The sequence below is a fragment of the Mesoplodon densirostris genome, chromosome 8, assembly GCF_025265405.1.
Source record: "Mesoplodon densirostris isolate mMesDen1 chromosome 8, mMesDen1 primary haplotype, whole genome shotgun sequence".
NCBI classification, from domain to species: Eukaryota; Metazoa; Chordata; class Mammalia; order Artiodactyla; family Ziphiidae; genus Mesoplodon; species Mesoplodon densirostris.
In genome coordinates, this window is record NC_082668.1 from 39118561 (window position 1) to 39133472 (window position 14912).

The 14912-nt window shown below is 35.6% G+C and overlaps 1 protein-coding gene across 3 annotated transcripts in view; it reads left to right on the plus strand.

The window, feature by feature from the left end:
• Window positions 1–13024, plus strand: part of SF3B1 (splicing factor 3b subunit 1) — a 63752-nt gene extending 50728 nt beyond the window's left edge. For all 3 annotated transcript variants that reach the window (XM_060107294.1, XM_060107296.1, XM_060107297.1), the window contains 16 exons: window positions 1587–1784; window positions 1884–1985; window positions 3497–3676; window positions 4325–4411; window positions 4534–4804; window positions 5097–5242; window positions 5348–5494; window positions 5639–5764; window positions 6222–6443; window positions 6728–6910; window positions 6998–7109; window positions 8594–8714; window positions 9035–9166; window positions 10346–10618; window positions 12043–12259; window positions 12539–13024. In XM_060107294.1, coding sequence (XP_059963277.1) covers window positions 1587–1784; window positions 1884–1985; window positions 3497–3676; window positions 4325–4411; window positions 4534–4804; window positions 5097–5242; window positions 5348–5494; window positions 5639–5764; window positions 6222–6443; window positions 6728–6910; window positions 6998–7109; window positions 8594–8714; window positions 9035–9166; window positions 10346–10618; window positions 12043–12259; window positions 12539–12697 — 2676 coding nt within the window. In that variant the 3' untranslated portion in view covers window positions 12698–13024. The remainder of the gene's footprint in view (window positions 1–1586; window positions 1785–1883; window positions 1986–3496; window positions 3677–4324; window positions 4412–4533; window positions 4805–5096; window positions 5243–5347; window positions 5495–5638; window positions 5765–6221; window positions 6444–6727; window positions 6911–6997; window positions 7110–8593; window positions 8715–9034; window positions 9167–10345; window positions 10619–12042; window positions 12260–12538) is intronic.
• Window positions 13025–14912: the final 1888 nt, after the last annotated feature.

A 14912-nucleotide genomic window follows, 5' to 3' on the forward strand; every position in this document is an offset into this window, starting at 1 on the left:
TTGCCAGTGAACACGAAGAATGTTATGTTCTCTCTTTACCGTAGCAACTTGAAGTTCATTTTGAACTGTAAAATCTTCTAGGTACCTGTTACTCAAGGACTTTTTGCTCGTCTAAAAGTGGTCATATAGCTGATGTTATAACTAGGGCTGGAACTTAAGTCATTTGATGGCCTTTACAGAGCCTTTTCTGCCAATGCCTGTTGCTTTTTTTTTTTTTTTTTTTTTTTTTGGCGGTACGCGGGCTTCTCACTGCTGTGGCCTCTCCCGTTGCGGAGCACGGGCTCCAGATGCGCAGGCTCAGCGGCCATGGCTCACGGGCCTAGCCGACCCGCGGCATGTGGGATCTTCCTGGACCAGGGCACGAACCCGTGTCCCCTGCCTCGGCAGGCGGACTCTCAACTACTGCGCCACCAGGGAAGCCCGCCTGTTGCTTTTTTAACAGTTTTTATGTATGTGTTTCCCCCTACCCCCTCATTAGGTTTGTATTAGAGTATTTGTTTCAAGTATGCATAACTTTACTGCTTTATAACTTATTGAACCCTCCGTGTAATGCTGTGGGTATAGTCACTCTCCAGCCTACTATTGACTGGCTAAGTGTCTGTCACAATTGCATTCATTGATTTGTTTATCAGTAGGAGGGGGAAAATCCTCCTTTGCGAATCTTTTTTTTTTCTAATACAAGTTTTTTCTTTTTTTTTTCCCTAAGAGGATAGTCATTACATCTTTTTCTTTTTTCTTTTTAAAATTTATTTATATTTGGGTGCATTGGGTCTTCATTGCTGCACGTGGGCTTTCTCTAGTTGCAGTGAGCAGGGGCCACTCTTCGTTGCAGCGCGCGAGCCTCTCAACTGCAGTGGCTTTTCCTGTTGTGGAGCACGGGCCCCAGGTACGCGGGCTCAGCAGCTGTGGCTCGTGGGCCCTAGAGCGTAGGCTCAGCAGCCGTGGCGCAGGGGCCCAGCTGCTCCACGGCATGTGGGATCTTCCCGCACCAGGGCTCAAACCCATGTCCCCTGCACTGGCAGGTGGATTCCCAACCACTGTGCCACCAGGGAAGCCCTCCTTTGTGACTCTTGAGTGAATTTTTTGGGTTTAGTCAAATGTTGTGTATTTACAGGGCTTTGGTGAATATTTTGGTTTTAGTTTTTATGCAGTCAATCATTTTTGTAGAACGACTTAAATATTAAGATTTGTTTTCGTAGAGATTTACATGAATTATTTTTAATTTATTACCAAAATATATTATTTTATACATTATGTGCACTTTGAGCTTATTTCCATTTATATGACATTGGTTCACCAACATGTTTATATAGACTAGTGTTTAAAAGTGATCAGAATTCGTAAGCCCACTTCGTGTATCTCCTCATTTCCCCACACTTCTAATACACTTAATTTAAATTTAAATTTGATGAGAAATAGTAATACTTGTATATTTTAAACTTATAAATAAGATAGAAAAATGGGATTGATTTTAATTAATTCTTGCCTCTAAGCAAAAAGCATCTTAACTGCAAATATTATTCATTTTTGTTATTATTTACTATGTAAAGTTAAGAAAATCCTAAACTGTCTTTTTACTGTATTAGGTACTTCCCCCTCCAGCTGGATACGTTCCTATTCGAACTCCGGCTCGAAAGCTGACAGCAACTCCAACACCTTTGGGTGGTATGACAGGTTTCCACATGCAAACTGAAGATAGAACTATGAAAAGTGTTAATGACCAACCATCTGGAAATCTTCCATTTTTAAAACCTGATGATATTCAGTACTTTGATAAACTTTTGGTAAGTGATAATACCAGAAATAAAATATTACTTTTTATATAGAAGTTATAAGTCATAGTATCTCCACTAACCTTTAAATTTTTTACTTTTTACTGTTAGGTTGATGTTGATGAATCAACACTTAGTCCAGAAGAGCAAAAAGAGCGAAAAATAATGAAGTTGCTTTTAAAAATTAAGAATGGAACACCTCCAATGAGAAAAGTAAGTACCAGTTTATTAAATCATCATGTTCATTATAATTTTAGAGATTCTCTATTTTATCATCAGAGCCTTTAAAATATGCTGAAGATTCTAATGTAATTAGTGGAATTATGTGGGGTATTGTATTAGTATCTTATGTGGCTTGAAGGTGGTTGATCCTTTAGGAGAAGTTAAGGAGTTTTATATTATACTCTGTGACTCTATTAAATTACCCTTTTTTTAAATTTATTTTTTATTGAAGTATAGTTGACTTACAATGTATTAATTACTGCTGTACAGCAAACTGACTTAGTTATACATATATATACATTCTTTTCATATTCTTTTCTATTATGGTTTATCACAGGATATTGAATATAGTTCCCAGTGCTATACAGTAGGACCTTGTTGTTTATCCACTCTATATATACCAGTTTGCATCTGCTAATCCCAGACTCCCAGCTCAACCCTCTCCCACCCCTCTCCCTATTGGCAACCACCAGTCTATTCTCTGTGTCCCTGATTCTGTTTCTGTTTCATATATAGGTTCATTTGTGTCATATTTTAGATTCCACATGCAAGTGATATCATATGGTATTTGTCTTTCTCTTTCTGACTTACTTCACTTAGTATGATAATCTCTAGTTGCATCCATGTTGCTGCAATGGCATTACAGTAAGTCCCCTACATACCAATGAGTTCCGTTCTGAGGGTGGTTCATAAGTCCAATTTGTTCTTAAGTCCAACAAAGTTAGCCTAGGTAACCCAACTAACACAATTGGCTAGCTATATAGTACTGTACTGTAATAGATTTATAATACTTTTCACACAAATAATACGTAAAAAACAAAAAATAAAGCAGTTTTAATCTTACAGTACAGTACCTTGAAAAGTACAGTAGTACGGTACAGCAGCTGGCATACAGGGGTATGTTCGCATCTTTGAAAGTTCACAACTTGAAGATTTGTATGTAGAGGACTTACTGTATTTTATTCTTGTTTATGGATGAGTAGTAAGTATTCTGTTGTATATATGCACCACATCTTCTTTATCCATTCATCTGTCGATGGTCATTTAGGTGTTTTCCATATCTTGACTATTGTAAATAGTGCTGCTATGAACATGGCGGGGGCGGGGTGCATGTATCTTTTTGAATTATATTTTTGTCCAGATATATGCCCAGGAGTGGGATTGCTAGATCATGTAGTAACTCTATTTTTAGTTTTCTGAGGAATCTCCATAGTGTTTTCCACAGTGGTTGCACCAACTTACATTCCCACCAACAGTGTAGGGGGGTTCTCTTTTCTCCACACCCTCTACAGAATTCAGTTACCCTTTTTTAATTAACTGAAAACATTGAGCCTTTATCGCAAGAGTTCAGACTTCAGAGTAATTTTGATGGGAATGAACTCATGCTACTCTATGTAAGATGTCTGAAGTTTACACTAAAATATTCAGTTACAGAAAACCGTGGAGTAATTAATTTGCTTATGCTTATAAAAAAATATGCCTATTACTTTTTTCTCTTCCAGGCTGCATTGCGTCAGATTACTGATAAAGCTCGTGAATTTGGAGCTGGTCCTTTGTTTAATCAGATTCTTCCTCTGCTGATGTCGCCTACACTTGAGGATCAAGAGCGTCATTTACTTGTAAAAGTTATTGATAGAATATTATACAAACTTGATGACTTAGTTCGACCATATGTGCACAAGGTTTGTTCTCAATTTGTGTTTCTAATGGTTTGATATTTTTTAATGTAAAAGGAATTAGTGAATATTTTTTTACCAGCTTATTATTAGGTGTATGTGTGAAATTTAAAAATTCTAAAAAAGTAACAGCTGATGTTACACATTCACAATAAAAAGGGAAATTTCAACCCCTTTAAAGATATTCAGTTAACCAATGTTAAATTTACATGCCCTCCCAGACCTTTTTCTTCGCACAAGCATACATACACAAATACATGTGTAAATAGATGTAACTTTTTGCCATCTTATATAGTGGGTTCATATTTTAAAATTTGCTTTTATTGATATTAGAATGAGAAAATGTATGTTTCTATACCATCCCATTTAGTACTAAGAATCATCTTTTTGCTGATGGTAATTATGGTTTAAAATTGTAAAATGCAGATGGGCGTGTGTGTGTGTGTGTGTGTACTGTGTATATTTTATAGTCTGTGTGGTTAACAGTGCTCCCAAATATTCATCTTTATGTGGGGTTTAAAGTTGTGTGATTAAAATTCTTAATTTGTCCCTTGATTAACAAAGTCCTGGTAATTATAAATTCTCTTACATGTACTGTTACTTGAGCACTGCATCAGTAATTGCTGTGAAAATGTAACTCCTTCTCTTTTTCAGATCCTAGTGGTCATTGAACCATTGTTGATTGATGAGGATTACTATGCTAGAGTGGAAGGCCGAGAGATTATTTCTAATTTGGCAAAGGTATTTATGTTTCTGGAGAAGAAAGTTTTATATATGTTGATAGGATTATTTGATTTTAGAATGAAATGGTTGAGGGTTAATGTTATCAACTCATGACTGTTGCTTTTTTCTTAAACTTTTAGGCTGCAGGTCTGGCTACTATGATCTCTACCATGAGACCTGATATAGATAACATGGATGAGTATGTCCGTAACACAACAGCTAGAGCTTTTGCTGTTGTAGCCTCTGCCCTGGGTATTCCTTCATTATTGCCTTTCTTAAAAGCTGTGTGCAAAAGCAAGAAGTCCTGGCAAGCAAGACACACTGGTATAAAAATTGTACAGCAAATAGCTATTCTCATGGGCTGTGCCATCTTGCCACATCTCAGAAGTTTAGTTGAAATCATTGAACATGGTAAGTTGTAGTATAACTGTGTCTTTTGTAAGACAGTTTCCTGAAATTTAGGCTACTGATTTTTGGAGAGAGAAATGGAAGGTAAACTACATAAACACCATATAGTTTATGATTGGATTTGTAATATTAGCTGCTAATAGGCTGTGGTTCATACTGGCTTTTGCCTAATTTTGTCAAATGGGAGCAGATTCTGCAGTTTGACTAAATGGTTAGATACATTGCTAGAATCTGGATGATGCTATGGAAGTTAGGTAATGTTGCTTAGTTAAAACCTGTGTTTGGTTTTTTATAGGTCTTGTGGATGAGCAGCAGAAAGTTAGGACCATTAGCGCTTTGGCCATTGCCGCCTTGGCTGAAGCAGCAACTCCTTATGGTATCGAATCTTTTGATTCTGTGTTAAAGCCTCTATGGAAGGGTATCCGCCAACACAGAGGAAAGGTAGATTCACCAGTTTGATTTCATTTTTCTTTTTATTTCTCATTGAAGTTCAAGTGACTTAAATCTAATTTACTAAGTATATATATATTTTTTATTTTAAAATAGGGTCTGGCCGCTTTCTTAAAGGCTATTGGGTATCTTATTCCTCTCATGGATGCAGAGTATGCCAACTACTATACTAGAGAAGTGATGTTAATTCTTATTCGAGAATTCCAATCTCCTGATGAAGAAATGAAGAAAATTGTGCTGAAGGTACTTGTTGCAAATTGTTGCTGTTCCAGATCTGTTAGTCTAAATGTGTTTCATGGTTCAAAGAGAATTTTATATCATTAAAAAAAAAACTATTGTGTATTAAACCAGGACTGTGATTACTATTATTATTTTTTAACATTTTAGGTGGTAAAGCAGTGTTGTGGAACAGATGGTGTAGAAGCAAACTACATTAAAACAGAGATCCTTCCTCCTTTTTTCAAACACTTCTGGCAACACAGAATGGCTTTGGATAGAAGAAATTACCGGCAGGTAAGCTTTTATCATAAAAAAATATTTTCAGAAATTCTTCCAACTGATTTAGTCAGTTTGAATGCGTATTACATAAGTTATTTTTTGCCCTGAGAACCTCACAGGTTGTATGTGCTTGATTGTGAAAGGAGATGGATTTTAGTCAGCCAGTTAACTTCCCTTTTTTTTTTTGTATTCCAGGATAAATAGCCAACTATGAGTTGACATTTTTGTCTAGTAAATGAACTGCTTAATCTGGCTAGGTGAAGCATGAATACAATCTTAACCTTAAATCCCCTTGACTTAGACTCATATTTAAATATTTTTGGCCACCTTTTTCTTAAAGTTTTAATAGTAGGAGCCATCTGTTCTCAGCATGCTTACTAGCTAAATAGTATCTTCAGAATATTCCATTTTCATGATGTCTCTATTTCCTTGGAAAAGCAGTAAATTAAATGATTTTTCCTCCTCTTTTTAGTTAGTTGATACTACTGTGGAGTTGGCAAACAAAGTAGGTGCAGCAGAAATTATATCCAGGATTGTGGATGATCTGAAAGATGAAGCTGAACAATACAGAAAAATGGTGATGGAGACAATTGAGAAAATTATGGGCAACTTGGGAGCAGCAGATATTGATCATAAACTTGAAGAACAACTGATTGATGGTATTCTTTATGCTTTTCAAGAACAGACTACAGAGGTAATGATACTAATTATTAGGCAAGTTGCCACTGACTTTCGTATTTGTAAAACATATTTTCAAGCAAATATTATCACCAAAGAGTAATTAAATTTGAAATAATTTTTAAATGCTCATGTTCTCATGCAGTTGGCTACAAAGAAATATTCTTCTACCTCAAATTTTTAGGTTAGATTCTTGGAAACGGAATATAAGTATATTTCAACTGTTTAGTCACAAACTGAATTCTTGTTCACATTGAATGTAGTTTTTAAATTTAACTTGGCTTTTTTTTTTTTTTTAAGGACTCAGTAATGTTGAACGGCTTTGGCACAGTGGTCAATGCTCTTGGCAAACGAGTCAAACCGTACTTGCCTCAGATCTGCGGTACAGTTTTGTGGCGTTTAAATAACAAATCAGCAAAAGTTAGGCAACAGGCAGCTGACTTGATCTCTCGAACGGCTGTTGTCATGAAGACTTGTCAAGAGGTAAACTTTTATATCAGATTCTTATTTCTTCACCAAAAGGAGTAATGTAAACAGTAACATTTCATCATTATTATTTTTTTATTACAGGAAAAATTGATGGGGCACTTGGGTGTTGTTTTGTATGAGTATTTGGGCGAAGAGTACCCTGAAGTATTGGGCAGCATTCTTGGAGCACTGAAGGCCATTGTAAATGTAATAGGTATGGAATTTGTTGGTCATGTAAGAATTTTTTGTATTTTAAAGTTTCTTTGGTAGTTTGAAAGTAAAATAGAGAATCCTGTTTAGGAGTTGACTAATGAATGTCTGATACTTTTTTTTAACCACTGAAAATTACAGTTAAGTTGGGATGTCACATTTTGGGAGAATCTTATCTCCCAAAATCTATTTATATTTTACTTTAAAAGAGAGAAAGAGGGCAAGTTGAGGACCTGCAAGAGAGAAGGAGGTAGTCACAACTCAAAAAACTTGGAGGTCATGGGATAGAGGGCCCTAAAAAAATTGTGTCTCACCTGAAATACATGGGAGAGGAGGTGGTGGGTGGAAAGAACTCTAAAGTTTTATATTATATATTTATTCAACCTTGAATTAGTAAATGGTTATGGTAGGTTTTCCTGCTTGCTGTTAAGTTCAAGGAACAATAACCAGAGAGAAAAGTGAATTGATCAAGTGATCTCATTTTTATTTAAATCCAATTATTTTAAACTGTCCTTTCAGTTCTTTACCCAAAGTTAAAACAGAGGTGTATTACAAATGCTCTTGGGTGTGAAGGCATTATGGCATTATCTTTAAGGGCATTATGATGGAACAAACAAATGGTCTCTTGTTTTATCCTTCAATATAAGTGAATGTAACTATTGCAGAAGTAACTTCTGTGGAGTTTAGAGGGACAGAAATAACCTATCAGGAGGTTGAAATAGCTGGCTGTGATAGCCACTATTTTTCTCATTTTAGTAAGGGGTTTTTATGCAGTATAGGAGGTCTTTGAACCATTGCATTTACATATAATCCCCAGTTCAGCCCTTTCCTCTCTCTCTACTTGGAGATACTTGCCAAAAATCAGTTACTTGGCCACCTGTGGGGCTCTGGTTTGCAGGGAATTGTAAACCATATTGTTGGTCAGAGAAACATGGGAAAAGCAATGGAGAGAGAATCAGAGCAAGCAGTTCTAGTTAGAGCAAGAGCCCCTGCCAGCTGCCTCCTTTTTTCTCTCTTCATAGGTGTAAATACCATCCAAGTATGCCCTGCATTGCAGGGAGACTGGAGATCTGTTTGTTTTGCAGTTAAAGGGTAAGGGGGCCCTTTCTGGAAAATTTTGCTTTAATTTATATGTCTATCTCTGGCTTATATTGTTGTGTATGGCCGGAACATAAGCTGTCCCCATATTTAAATGTCAGTGTACAAATACATTTCAGAACCAAATAAAACTTTTTTTTGTTGTTGAGTATCCATCATTCTTTAAATCACTTCACTAATTTCTTTCATTTTTATGCATAATCAGAAGTTGTTAATAAAAAGTTAAAAATTCTGCGTTTGATCTGAAGCTGGGGCTTTTTCTTTCCATAGGCAGCTGTAAGTTTGTATTTATGCCTAGTCACGTATATTACATTGTTAAATAAAAGGTAAAATGAACAAAGGTTGCAGTTCACATGTTAATTGATAGTGTGTTTGACTTCTGTTAAATAGGTATGCATAAGATGACTCCACCAATTAAAGATCTGCTGCCTAGACTCACCCCCATCTTAAAGAATAGGCATGAAAAAGTACAAGAGAATTGTATTGATCTTGTTGGACGTATTGCTGATAGGTAAGCAGATTACCTAAACATTTTAATAAGCGATATTGGTTTTCACGTTTAACCACTTTTTATTCACTTTGCAAATTTGCTTATTGTTGCTAATGTAAGTATATATGGTCAGGCTCATATTCCAGTAATATTTTCACATTTGAACAGTAATGAGGGAGTGGCAGTATATTTTTAAAACGAAACCATCCTTTCTGAACAGTAATAATTTTATTTAATGCTTAAAATGAATTGGTAATCATGTTTTGAGAACTGAATTTGCAGATTTACCTTTTAAAACTTATTGTTAACAAAATATTTATTTATTTATTTTTTTAAACTAGGGGAGCTGAATATGTGTCTGCAAGAGAATGGATGAGGATTTGCTTTGAGCTTTTAGAGCTCTTAAAAGCTCACAAAAAAGCTATTCGTAGAGCCACAGTCAACACATTTGGTTATATTGCAAAGGCCATTGGGTGAGTATTACTTACTTCTGTGTATTTTTTTTTTTTACTTTGTAATAGACCCATTGTAGTGTTAAAAGGTGCTTCTATTTCTGTAGAATCTCTTTTAAGGCAAGGTATGAGCAATGCAGTTAGAATGGACTTTATTTATATTTTTTAGAATAGACTTCAACCATTGACCTTCAATTTTTGAAATGTTTTCTTAAATGTTAAATTGAATTAAAATAGATGGAACAGTTTAAAATTTCATTTAGTCACACTTCACTATTTTCAGAAGACGGAAACTACCATTTCAGAATTATTTCAAATTTTGTTGGTCCTTTTAGGATATTGCTTAAAATATTAAGGCCAGTTCTTAGTAAAACAATTAACATAATTCAGTTTTCATGTTAATGCTTTATGTGTTTTAAAAATATTTTTCTAAAATTAATCCACAGACAACTGAATGACAGCTATTTTATTAGATAACCTATGGTTATTTGCTTCTACTCCACCAGAACCAAACTAGAAGAAACAGTCATTGTAGAAAATGAGATACTTACATATATGTGGCTTAATAACTAAATATTTTCAAGCAATAAAACATAACAAAAGTTTGATTATTTAATTAAGAGTCTCCCCAGCTGCCTTTTGGTAGCAATAATATTTTTTCATCTGTGATGTAGTTAAGAAGTTTGCAATGAATAGCTGTTGTTAACTTTTTAGTTCCTATGTCCCTTTAAATTTGTGGTAGAATAAATGCTTAAAGAAGGAGAATAAATGTGGTAAAGGTTGTGGGAGGGAAGATTTTGGAAAACAGATTTTTTGTGTTGTGGCATGGGAGACCACAGTTTGGATACTACTGTAAGGTTGCTTAGCTCTAGTGGCCATGTTCTGACCACTCAAAGAATTATTCAGTCTAAACATTTAATGAAACTTCTTTTTGTTTCAGGAAATATACTAAAGACTAAATTATATTTGAAAATGAAGCCATTTGAATTTTTTCATTAAAATGAACACTTTAATTTAAATGAAGTTCTTACGTAGAAACCGTAATGCCAGTGACTTGAAAGTATTGCATTTTAGCATAAAATTACTAAGTTCCCAGTAATTACTTAGCATAAAGTTTCATTCCTTTGATTATTTTTCTTCCCTCCAAAAAAATTTTGACTTGTAAACTAACAGTTTGCTGACACATTTATTTTTTTCCAGCCCTCATGATGTATTGGCTACACTTTTAAACAACCTCAAAGTTCAGGAAAGGCAGAACAGAGTTTGTACCACTGTAGCAATAGCTATTGTCGCTGAAACATGTTCACCCTTCACAGTACTACCTGCCTTAATGAATGAATACAGAGTTCCTGAACTGAATGTTCAAAATGGAGTGTTAAAATCACTTTCCTTCTTGTTTGAGTATATTGGTGAAATGGGAAAGGACTACATTTATGCTGTAACACCACTCCTTGAAGATGCTTTAATGGATAGGTAAGTGACTTGAACTAAATGCAAGAAAACAGTTATAATTCTTCTTTTATTTTAGAACTTATGGAAGTAATTATTACATGACCTATTTGTTGTGATGTAGTTAAAGAAGGGGCTACTAGTCTGGATTTTCATGAAACTATAAATATGACTATTATCTCTAAATAAGATAGATGCTATAGTGGTTCCCCCAATTTTTTTTCCAAGTGCCCCCTCCCTGTTTTAATCCCCACCCGCCCCCACCCCCCGCCTTTCGGCCACACCGCGTGGCTCGCAGGATCTTAGTTCCCTGACCAGGGATTGAACCTGGGCCCCGGAAGTGAAAGTGCTGAGTCCTAACCCCTGGACTACCAGGGAACTCCTGATCAACTTTTGTTTTAAAAATTAAAGTCAAATATAATTAGAGGAAATGTTGAGCATGAGCTTATCGGTATAGTAAAGAGACCTGATCTTTATTGCTTTTTGTTACGGCGGGTGAAGCAGAGGTTTCTGTTAGGCTTTTGAACTACTGAACATAGCCTGCCAGAGCCACACTATTCTCACTGCAGGCCCCCAGTTATTCAGATGGTGACCACTGATAAAGTACTGCTTGAAGTGATTGATAGAGTACCAAGAAACATTACTTTAGTTGGGAAATTTATTAAGGAGGAATACAGCTTCACTTCAATCTATGCCTAGTAGATTATTACAATAAGAGAAATAAGGATGCTAGTAACTAAGTTCAAGTGTTTTTTTCTCATACCTTTAAGGTACTCTTCCTGCCTTTGAGGGTAAAGAGTGTGAACTTGTTTTTATACCCTTCATAGACCCGTTATCTGGTGCTTGTAGTCAGTTGAATAATTGTAGAATAAATAAATAACTCAATGATTTGTCATAAACATAAGTTCGTTTAAAACATGGGAGGTGATAAGAGTTCTTATTTCTGGGTTTGAAAAAATTATTGGTCCTTCTCTTCCTTTCCCTAAATTGAGTTCTTGAATGAACCTTTAAAAAAAATTTACAAGGGAAGAGATTTAATCTCAATTTAGTTACCTATTGTATTGAATTACTTTCAAAGGTTTTAAATTTACAGAGTTTAAAATGAGATATTACTGTTAATCATTCGTATGTAAGAGTCATGTGTTCCCTCTCATTTTTAGTAGCATATAAAATGTACACTGTGCTCGGCTTTCTTGCTCATATTACTTTCAAAGAAAAATATGGCTTATTTTTGAGCCAGAGCGGGGTTTGAGTCGTTAAAGCAAAGTTCTCAAGTAGAATCATTAATCACTCTAAAAGCATTCTGTATCAGATACATAAGGTGTGGGGATGACCCTGCATCCATTCCATGCTCTGAATTTGTGATTTAGTTTCTAATGGGCAGGCACGTATCTTCTGTGAAACTAAGACTGTATCTTAACAAAGAGCTTTCTCCCCCTCTGTTACAGGGACCTTGTACACAGACAGACGGCTAGTGCAGTGGTGCAACACATGTCACTTGGGGTTTATGGATTTGGTTGTGAAGATTCACTGAACCACTTGTTGAACTATGTGTGGCCCAATGTGTTTGAGACATCTCCCCATGTAATTCAGGCAGTTATGGGGGCCCTGGAGGGTCTGAGAGTTGCTATTGGACCATGTAGAATGCTGCAGTATTGTTTACAGGTAGGTCAAAGATTTTTAAAAGAGTACTCATTGAAAAAAGTAATTTTAGTTGAATTAAATCACTGTTCCTAATTATCAGTAGGGTGTATTTGTGCCATACGGGAGAACAGTTGTGAGGGGAGGGAGAATTAGATTTTGTCTTTGCCCACTGCAGTTCTGTGCAGTTGCCATCTTGTTTTCGCTCTCAAAGGGAAATGCTTGGAATCGTATCTTTATGGTTTGTTAGTTGTGTTAAGGTTGTGAATTTCTTGTAATAATGTAGCCTTTTAATTATTCTAGGGTTTGTTTCACCCAGCCCGGAAAGTCAGAGATGTGTATTGGAAAATTTACAACTCCATCTACATTGGTTCACAGGATGCTCTCATAGCACATTACCCAAGAATCTACAATGATGATAAGAACACGTATATTCGTTATGAACTTGACTATATCTTGTAACTTTATGGTTTATTTTGTGTTTAATGCACAGCTGTTTCACACCTTAAACTTGCTTCGATTTGGTGATGTAAACTTTTAAACATTGCAGATCAGCATAGAACTGGTCATAGAGGAAGAGCTAGAAATCCAGTAGCATGATTTTTAAATAACCTGTCTTTGTTTTTGATGTTAAACAGTAAACGCCAGTAGTGACCAAGAACACAGTGATTGCACACACTATTCTGGAGGGCTTTCATTTTTAATTCATCTTTATGAAGATTTAGAATTAATTCATTCCTTGTGTTTAAAGGGAATGTTTAATTGAGAAATAAACATTTGTGTACAAAATGCTAACTTGTGTGTGTTTTTTGAACATGACTTGTAAAATACGGAACTTTGATAAAGTACTGGTTTGTGTAGAATAAGTGGCTTTATATCATTTTCTGTCACCTGGTTTATAGAAAGTAGCAGAATACAAGCGATATAAAGTGATGGCATCTTTGTCAAAATTCCATTGTTCTGTTGATAATGACATTGAGAAGAGTAGCTTTGGGGGTGTTCACCTCAAACTAGCACAACCCTTCCATCACCATAGAAACTATAGCATCTTTGCTGAACTGTCTTGAATAATATTATTTTGCACTTACATAGCGCCTTTCATCTCTTGATTTCTCAAAATGCTTCATGAACATGCTTAAGGGAAGTGATTCAAGTCATATCCAACTCTTGACGATTCTGTGTAGAACGTGGGGAAAGTGTCTTTACTTTAAAACTGCCTTGTACCTATTGGGAGTGAGGCTACTACCTAAGTAATGCTAGTTAGAATAAGACAATCTTTGGGCTCTTTTCCTATGTCATAAGCCACTGCTCAACAATATATTTAGTAAATACCTGTTAAGCACCTACTGTATACCAGCCACTGTGCTTAGCTGTAGGGATGCAGAGGTGCTTTTGACATGCCCCTTGCCCTTAAGAAATGCAGTATAATGGAAAAGGGGAGACATCTAGTTACAGATTACTTGTGTACTGATATTATACAATGGTAGCAGCTGAAATGTCTAGGTTTGCTTAGTTTTGCATTTAGTAATCAGATAATAAATTGATCTGTAGGTGTCAAGCATAAACTGAAATGCCATTTAAATCTAGAGGAACCAAGCATTAAGGCAGTAATTTTTTATATATAATAAAGTATATCTTCAGTTTTCCCTAATTTTCTGGCCAAAAATTTCTTAGTCCTTCACTAAAAATTTTTTAGTCCTTCACTTCCATAGCTATTTTATTTTGTCTCCTTATGTAATAGTATTGACTACTTCTGTGCAGTCTAATGGGAAGTGAGCTTCTGCAGCAGCCTAAGCATAGGATGACTCTGCCACAGTAAGTAAAACCAATATACTGAGACTAAGAGGTTTATTGACTGAACTGTTAATACTTAGGGCTCCCTGTTTTGGAGGTTTACTTGAGAAACAGCTTATAATTGGCTGACTTGTACAGAACTGATATTGAGCATTAGCTGACCCTCCAGGCAGAATTTGTAACACGTTTCTTCTGTGACATAACTTTGTGACAACATGGTAATGTGTACTAAATTTCCAAAATTATCTTTTTAGAAGTTTTTGTAATAGTAGCCCCCATACAACTTTAAATCTTGCTTTTCTCTGTATTCGATGTCAGATGACCTTCAGTAATTACTAATCATGAAAATTGAATACAATGGATTTCAAAGGGAAAGTTCGGTTTTAAACCAGTCTTGGGGAAATTTAGTTACATTTTCGCTTCAGGTACATGTATAACTTGAATACGCTTGGGCCCTTGCTCTTTATGTAAAACATCTGTGCTTTGTAGTGGCCGTGTGGAGCAAAGGAGGCTTTACCTGTAAGTGACTTTTTACTGATACAAATTTGAGGACAGAGAGGTGAGGCAAATACTGAGGCCTGCGATCTTGAAAGTTGGGACCAAATCAAGGCTCACAAATGTTTGGATTATTTTACAAACTTATTTGAATAAGGAAAGCATTTTGTGAGATACTCATGTGAAAGACGCTATGTGAAGTTTTAACTATCAAAGACTTTTTCTTTTGCACTTTCCTGTGGTGTTTCTTAAAGCCAAACTTAAGCAGGAAGAAATTAATGTTCTTAAGGGGACAGTAGGTGGGTCTTTCTGTGGGCTTTTGTTGGTCTTTCTGTGGGCCCTCTAATGGAAATGATCTCTTTGGCTGTTCAATTTTTTTCTTACTGTA